Source organism: Dromiciops gliroides, chromosome 4 (assembly GCF_019393635.1).
Source record: "Dromiciops gliroides isolate mDroGli1 chromosome 4, mDroGli1.pri, whole genome shotgun sequence".
Lineage (NCBI taxonomy): Eukaryota > Metazoa > Chordata > Mammalia > Microbiotheria > Microbiotheriidae > Dromiciops > Dromiciops gliroides.
The window spans coordinates 484913165-484921638 of record NC_057864.1 but is presented as its reverse complement, the minus strand read 5'-3'; the positions used below and the strand labels follow the sequence as shown (position 1 = coordinate 484921638).

Below are 8474 nucleotides of genomic sequence, written 5' to 3'. Positions count from 1 at the left end.
GTAAAATGGAGATCATAAAGGCATCTATCCCCCAGGGTTGTTTTAAGGATCACTTCTAAAGTGCTAAGCACAGTACCCAGCACATAGTAGGTACCTAAGGCCTATTTCCTTCTCTTCCTTCCTTCCTAGCCATGTGACCTTGGACCCCTCCAACAAGGGGCCCGCTTGGATGACCACTGAACTCCTCTTCCCTCTAGGAGGTTGGGACTCCAAGGCTGGCCCCAGGAGTGCCCTCTCTTCTAGCCAGGAGAGTCAGGCTCCCCCTGCCCGAGGCAGCAGAGTCTTGGGCTGTCCCCGCCCCTGCATGCCCAGGGCTTGGCGGAAGGCCTCACGGAAGCGGCTAGACAGCAGACTGTACAGGACAGGGTTGGCAGCTGAGCTGAGGTAGAAGAAGACACCCGAGGTGACGTGCACGTACTCGAAGGCCTGCAGCAGCTCCTCCGTCCAGTGCGCCACGAAGCTCCACATGAGGCGGTCCACGTGAAAGGGGGCCCAGCAGACCCCGAACACCACGACAAGCATGACTGCAAGACAAAGCAAGGGTGGTGACTGGGGGAGGGGGCGTGGCTCGAGCTCTGGTCTATGAGCCTGAGCCACTGTGGGCCTCAGTCCCCTCATCTATAAAATGAGGGGTTAGATGAGAGTCCCCTTTGGCTCTAAACCTACAATCCAGTGTCTACACTGACCCCTGTGACTCTCGTCTCCCTCCCCGTGTCTACATTGACCCCTGTGCCCAGGTCAACACTTCCAGTCCTCTCACTTACACAGCATCTTCGTCACCTGTCTCTGGCGATGCCTCTTGGACTGCAGGGGGGTTCCTGGGCAGCTCCTTGGCCTGTCCCCCCGACCACTGCTGTCACTTCTGCTGTGGCTGGCCAGGCTCGCCTGGGCCCACAGGCGTCTCTCCTTCCGCAGCCGAAGGCCGATGATCAAGTAGAGGGTGCTGATGGTGACCATAGGGAGGCCAAAGAAGAGCAGCGTGGTCCCCTGAATCACCAGGTTGTAGATGGCGCGTGGCTGGACCAAGGTGCAAATGGCTGTGTTGGGCACCACGCCCCGGCCTGGCACCTCCAGCTCCTGAATCCCGTGCAGGCTGGTGTTGGGCAGCGAGCAGAGCACGGACATGACCCAGAGGGCGCTGATGACCCGGCGGGCGCGGGCCCGTGTCACCAGGGCCTTGGCCTGAAGGGGATGCACCACAGCCACATATCGCTCCACACTGAGCGCCGTCACGTTCAGCACAGATGCCAGGCACACAGTCTCAAACAGCAGCGTCCGGAAGTAGCAGCCCCCGGCCCCCAGTGGGAAGGGGTAATTCTGCCACATCTCATAGAGCTCTAGGGGCATGCCCAGCAGCAGCACCAGCAGGTCCGACACCGCCAGGCTGAACAGGTAGTAGTTGGTGGGCGTGCGCATGGCCTTGTGCCGGAGGATGACGAGGCAGGTGAGGGCATTGCCTGCCGCGCCCACAGCAAAGATCAGCAGATAGGTGGCGCAGATGGGCCCAAAGAACCTGCTCTGCTGGGGGCCCAGGTACTTGAGCTGAAGTTCCTCCAAGGTCAAGTTCAAGTCCTCCAGGTCAAAGACTTCCCAGGCCCTGCTGCTCAGCAAGTCACCACTTCCATTGCAGAGCCGGGAGCTGGCCAGTCCCACCCCAGACACATCCCCAGGGAAGCCAGAGCAGTTGAGGAGAGGAGGAGCTGGGGCCTGTACAAAGGAAGGAGGGAAAGATGGGAGTCAGAATGGGTTTGAATCTTGGCTCCGCTACTGGCTACCTTTGTGACCTGGGACAAGGGGGCCTCAGTTTCCCCCTTTGTAAAAACAGGGTTGGGGTTGAACCAAGATGGCTTCTGAGGTCTCTTGTCTGGGTGACCCTGGGCAAGTCGCTTTATCTGCCAATGACTGTTTGACTGCACACAGCAATGTAATTATGGAGGGAGGGGAAGGAGGGGCTGTGATTTTCCCCATGGGGGGAGGGAGTAGGTAATAAATGCTCCAAGGGGCCCATTCCATACTCACATAGGGAATGCTGGGAGGCCAGAAGTACAGGACAGGGAGAATGGGGAAGGATTGCTTTGCAATGAGAAAAGAATAAATGGGGCAGCTAGATGGCACAGTGGATAGAACACCGGCCCTGGATTCAGGAAGACCTGAGTTCAAATCCGACCTCAGATACTTAACACTTACTAGCTGTGTGACCCTGGGCAAGTCACAACCCCAATTGCCCTGCTCCAAAATAAATAAATAAATAAATAGATTTGCTTGTGTTGGCTCCAAGCCCCATGACTGACTATCTTGGGGAGGCTGGAATGAGACCCCTCCTCCAAGAATCTCAGAGTCTGAGGGCTGGACTAGCAGCCAACTAGTCCAATTCACATCCTCAAGGAAGTGCCTATTATCACACACCCAACAAGGGGTCCTCCAGCCTCTGCAACCTCTGGCCCTGCCAGTGTGCAGACGGCCCCTCCCCAGGCAGCCAGACAATTCTCATTGTTAGAGAAGCTTTTGTTTTCCTGGCATCAGACCCACGTAGCCCTCCCTCTTTGCAATTTCCTCCCTTCCACAGCACCTGGTTCGGCCCCCTGGGGTCAAACAAAGTGAGTCTAATGTTTCCTCTGCACGCCAACCTTCCGGATTGTTGTCCTTGAGTCCTATCTATTTTTCACTCCTCTTTAACTCTTCCTGACCCCATTTGGAGTTTTCTTGGCCAAGATGCTGAAGTGGTTGGCCATTTCCTTCTCCACTTCGTTTCACAGAGGAGGAAACTGAGGCAAACAAGGTGAAGTGACCTGCCCAGAGTAGTAGCACTATTGGAAAGTGTCTGAGGCCAGATTTGAACTGACTCTGGGCCTGGAGCTATATGCACTATGGCGCCACCTAGCGGCCCAACAGTGGGAGTAATCAGGTCTCTATTTCTGAAGGCTGAGCCCCATCTAATGCAGCCCAAGGCAGCGGGAGTTTTTTTGGTTTCCACATCCCACTACAAAAGTGGTTCACCCTGGGGCTGTGGTCCACTGATTTCCCCACCCCCCGGGTTGTTGTTTTGTTTTTTTTTCCAGCCTAAACGCAGCCCATTCATGCTTTCTCCATCTTTTACTTGGGAAGTTAATTTCTCATACCCAAATGGGAGACTTGATATTTATTTCAAAAAGTGGGGGAAGGGGGGCAGCTAGGTGGCACAGTGGATAGAGCACCGGCCCTGGATTCAGGAGGACCCGAGTTCAAATTCGGCCTCAGACCCTTGATACTTACTAGCTGTGTGACCCTGGGCAAGTCACTTAACCCCTGTTGCCCTGCAAAAAAAAAAAAGTGGGGGAAGGAAATCAGCGCCTTCGTTTGCAGGCACTTTGCTGAGGGCTTTACGAATATTAGCTCATTGGATAAAGGAATCGGGTTAGATTCATCTGCCGAGACCTTTTTTGGATCCTGGCATCCGGTGTGTTGGCTCTCCTTCAAGCTCAGTGTCACCTGCACCCACTTTGGGTCATCATCTTCCACCTATTCCTGCCAGTGCTTAGCACAGCCCCAAGCACACAGTCGGAGCTAAATAAATGCTTATTTCCTTCATTTTTTCCTCCACCTGATTGACCACCTCTCTCCTATTTCAAACTATCCTCCACTCGAATGCCAAAGTGTCAAGAAGAAGATCTGATCATGTCACCCGCTGCTCCTACTTAACAGGTTTCAGGGGCTCCCTCTTGCTTCCTGGATCAGATAGAAAATCCTGTCTGCTTGGTACCAATTTGTCCTCTTCCAGCCTTCCAGTTCTCTTACACAGTGCTCCCCTTCACCAGGCAGCTAGGCGGGGCAGTGGACAGTGGGCTGGCCCTAGAGTCTAGAAGACCTAAATTGCAATCCAGCCTCAGATCGCGATCTAGCCTCCCTGGGCGCTGGGGCTACAACTCCTTGAACTTCTCTGAGCCTAAATCGGAGCGCTGCCTCTTTTTCGCTGTATGCCTCCGGGCAGGCTCCTTTACATTTCCCTTCGGTAAAAGGAGTGGGCTGGGTTTTAGGGTTACGGAGAAGGACCTCTCTAGCCCTAAGTCCTAGATCCTCCCTCCGCTCCGGGATTGCCCAGTCCTGGGCAGTTCTGCCCCGCAGTGATCCACACACTCCATAGCTCCCTTCTAATTGTCCCGCCAACCCATGGGCTCCAGTTGAGCCTTTCTGGAAAGTGCCTCCTCTTCCTCCTCCTCCCGCCTCTTCCTATTCCCCCCTTCCCTCTCCCCTTCTCCCCCCAGCCAAGTGGGGCCAGCCCCACCAGCCCTCTTCCAACCAGTCTGGGACCAGCCCTGCAGCCTCCTCTCGGACTGGATCCACCATCCCACCCTACCCCCGCGCAGGGGCTCCTGCGTTCCCTGCGCCCGGGAGGAGGAGAACCCTGCTTACCATGGTCCGGTCCTGTGCGCGACCAGCAACGGCGCAAAGTGGGTGGGCAGGCTGAGGAGAGCGCCGTGCCGCGGGGCGGGAGGAGGAGCGCACGGGAGAAGAGCGCACGCTGGCGCTCCCCGCGCAGTTGGAGAGGCTGGGCGCACAGCCACAGTGGCGACGAGAGCGTTAACACACCTTGCTCTGCCCAAGACCAAAGGCTGGAAGCAGACTGCTGGCAGACGAGCCTGGCTGTCTGGGACCCCGACAGGGAAAGACGCAGCCCAGGAAGAAGGACCACCTCAAGACGACTGGCACAGACGTGCAAGCACACAGGCACACATAGATACAGCCATAGTCAGACGGACAGACGTGCACCCCCTCCAGCTTCAGAATAGACGTGAAGATACGCATTGCATTTGCCTAGTTTCTTTCTGGCTGCTTGAAATGTTTTCTCCTTGAGCCGGGAGTTCTGGAATTTGGCTATAATGTTCCTGGGAGTTTTCGTTTGGGGATCTCTTTCCGGAGATGACGGGTAGATTGTACTTTACCCTCTGGTTCTAGCATAATAGAGTAATTTTCCGCGATAATTTCTTGAAGTATGATGTCCAGGTTCTTTTGTCGTTGTTGTTGTTGTTGTTGTCATGGCTTTGAGGTAGCCCAATACTTCTTTTTTTTTTTTTTTTTTGGTGGGGCAATGGGGGTTAAGTGACTTGCCCAGGGTCACACAGCTAGTAAGTGTCAAGTGTCTGAGGTGGGATTTGAACTCAGGTACTCCTGAATCCAGGGCCGGTGCTTTATCCACTGCGCCACCTAGCTGCCCCCCAATACTTCTTAAATTCTCTCTCCTGGATTTATTTCCCACGTCAGTTGTTTTACCAATTTGCAGAGTTTCAAGCCACTCACTCAAACACTAATTAGCAGAAACAGCCAATCACTCCTCACTTCCATTACTAACTTACTTTCTTTTTTTGGGGGGGGGGTGAGGCAATCGGGGTTAAGTGACTTGCCCAGGGTCAGGAATCATTTAGGAGAAGGGAGCAAAGCCAGCTACAGATTCTGCCCACTTCCCACTTCTCCAGCCTGACTTCTGCAATCCCTCCACCCCAGGGCTGGAAGGCAAGAACATTGAACTCCTAGACTCTGTCTTCCCAGGAGATTCAATTCAATTCCCCAAGGCTCTACTACATCCCTACTATGTGTTGGGCACTATGCCAGTGTAACTTGAAATACATTGCTGTCTGGCCCCGTGGACTGGCCTCAGGGCTTCCTGACTCCAGGAAGTGGGGAGAGCTTCCCTTTTCTTGCACTTACTGGCTTATTAAACCCAAACCACGTGTGCTGTTCATCCCTCAACCCTCAGTGGAGTTCTCTGAGTTATATGATGCTGCCTGCAGGGTCGAAGGATGAGGGGACCAGGCAGAAGTCATCTCTCCCTAGAACTGACAAAGCATCCCACCCTTTGCTGCTGTGCTGGAGCAGCGGAAGGCCTGAGGAACCACTCAGTGGAACCACACTTGTCCAGAAGCAGCCAGGACATTTGCTGCCCCCCAAAGTCCAGGTGCTGAGTCACCTGGAGTCCGGGAAGTTTCCAGAGGAGCACCAGGCACATGGATCCTGGGATGGATCTAAAGATAGGTCAGTTCAGGGGGCAGCTAGGTGACACAGTGGATAAAGCACCAGCCCTGGAATCAGGAAACAATTAAATAAATAAACAAATAAAGCTAGGTCAGTTTAACCTTTTCTCTACCAGGTACTGGGGATACAAAGATTTTTTTTTTTTAATTTCATACCCTCAAGGTATTTACCATCTCACTAGGGGGGGATACATTTGCCTAATCTTCTTATGTGGGTTGTTCGACTTGGCTATTGGAAAGAGAAGGGACCAGCCAAGTCAAGTCGTACCTACTGTGTGCTAAGCTCTGGGACAATAGGACCCCTTCCCCCTTCGTGGGGGGCCACTCACCTATATATGACCCCCCAGAGCCTCCAACCCCAACACAGCTACCTCTAATTTCCTTCTTTGATTCCCAGAAGGCAGGTGGGTAGAGGGCAGAGAACAAGGCAGAGGCAAGAATCAATTGGTCCAGGAAGGAAGTCAAGTGACTCTCTGAGGTAACCTAGATCCTAGAGGAGCCCCAGCCTTATCCTTGGCCTTTACATATGGAGAGATGTTATAATGGGGGCATGGGCTGGGGAAGGAGAAATGAGCATGGGAGAAACTGAGGCAGGAGGTAACAGGAGTCAGGCAAATTCTGCTTCCTGGGAAACTTACTTTACTCCAATGCAACAAGCATTTATTCAAATCCTACTGTATGCTGGGTAAAATGCTGAGTTCTGGAGATAGAAAGACAAAAACCAAATAGCTCCTACTCTCAAGAAGCTGTTATCCTATTGAGAGGAAATCACACAGAGATGGACAAGCACATGACACATTCTGACAAAATGAATGGAATGGGGATGGGGGGGGACTGAGATGGTGGAGTCAGAGGTAATGAGGTCACCAAGAGAGTGGAGAGAGGGAGAGACAGAGAGATGGGGGGGGGGCAGGGGCAGGGAGGGTCTAGGGAACAGCCATGGTATGGACAAGGATGCAGTCCAGTAAAAGAGGCTGTGAAGGGGCAGTGAGTGGGGAAGGGGAGAATCAAGACAGAGAAGGATCATGAAAACTCAGAGAGGAGAGGAGAGGGCAGCCAATGGCAGCCAATGTGGCAGAGACACCAAATGGGATGAGGATGAGAAAAAGCCACTGGATTCAGCCAGAAGGAGAACACTGGTGACCCAGAGGGAACTTTTAGTCAAGCAGGGAGGTCAAAGGCCAGATGGCAAAGGGCTTGGGAAGTGAGCCAGCTTCTTCTAGGAGTTTGTATGTGAACAGGGGGCAGATAGCTGGAAGGTCCAATGAGGGCTATCTAAGGATCAAGGAGGCCTGGAGAAGGAGTCAATAGACAAGGAGAGATGGACAATGAGAGAACAGACAGAGACAGAAGGCGATTGCTAGGAAGGATGGGAAGAGATGGGAAGAGACAGGTTTGAGGGCATGTAGGCGGCTTCCCTGGACAACCTCTTCCTCAGAGCTTGCTTCAAAGGGGGAAAGTTTGGGAGATGATGCTAAAGAGATTTGAGAGGTGGGAGAGGGCAGAAGGGAGAGCTCCTAGTGAATGGCCTCAGTCTTTCACTGTGGGGTCCGCCCAGGTCCTCACCAGCAATCTGGGAGAGATCAGCAAACACTCTTAGGGCCTAAAAGGGAACAGCAAACATCCGGGTCCAGGTGCAGAGCTGGGGCACTCACTTATCTGGGTCAGGGCTCTCTCTGCCTGGCTCCTCAGAGCAGAGCACAGCTACTGGAGACCACAGGGAAGGGCTACAGGCAGGATGTACAAGTCTGCGAGGTAGAAAGGAGCTCATAGGGGTAAACCATCTCTGCAGTTGGAAGGGACCTTTTAGTCTGATAAAAGAAGAAACTGAGGCCTGGAGAAGTTAGTGTCAGAGACACCCATCCGACCTGAGGGCCAAGGCTCTTTCCACTGGACCACACCACCTCTTAGGACTCATCCAACACAGTTTTGGATAATCACAGTAGTTGGAAAATCAATCTTCCTCCAGTCAACTTGGAGATGAGTCTCTCTTCCCACATCCCCACCCCCTACCACCACAATGACCTCAGAGAGCTTTCATTCCATGGAGAGGGCCAGCCAGAGCTCCTGCACCCCTAGCTTAGTACATGAGAGGTCAGGGACACCTTGGTGCCATTATGAGGCAGAAGCTCCTAACATACTTTGTTGACATCCCTTGCTCAAGAAGCATTTGTGGTTCCCTATTACCTCTGGGATAAAAAGCCAGACTCCTCTGTCTGGTCCTTGGAGCCCCTTGCAATCTGGCTCCCACTTAGTTTTCCAGGTGGATTTCACATTATTTTCCCTCAAGGGGTCCCCACAGGATTCCCATTCTAGCCAAAGGGAGCCACTTGCTGTTCCCAGCATTGGACATTCCTCTCCTGTCCATACTTAGGGGGATGGGGATAACGATTCAGCCTGACAAAGAAGCCTGCATCTGTATAGATTCTCCCTCCTCCTCACCGGGACCTCTTAGCTCCTTCCCAAGGT

General features: G+C 53.3%; 1 protein-coding gene across 1 annotated transcript; it reads right to left on the bottom strand.

The window, feature by feature from the left end:
* Positions 1-252: 252 nt before the first annotated feature.
* NMUR1 (neuromedin U receptor 1) lies at positions 253-5980 on the bottom strand. The gene is made up of 4 exons (XM_044003637.1): positions 5828-5980; positions 4334-4624; positions 765-1707; positions 253-524 (listed from the first exon to the last, which is right to left on the bottom strand). The coding sequence occupies exons 1-4, from the start codon at positions 5978-5980 to the stop codon at positions 253-255; spliced, it is 1659 nt and encodes a 552-aa protein (XP_043859572.1).
* Positions 5981-8474: the final 2494 nt, after the last annotated feature.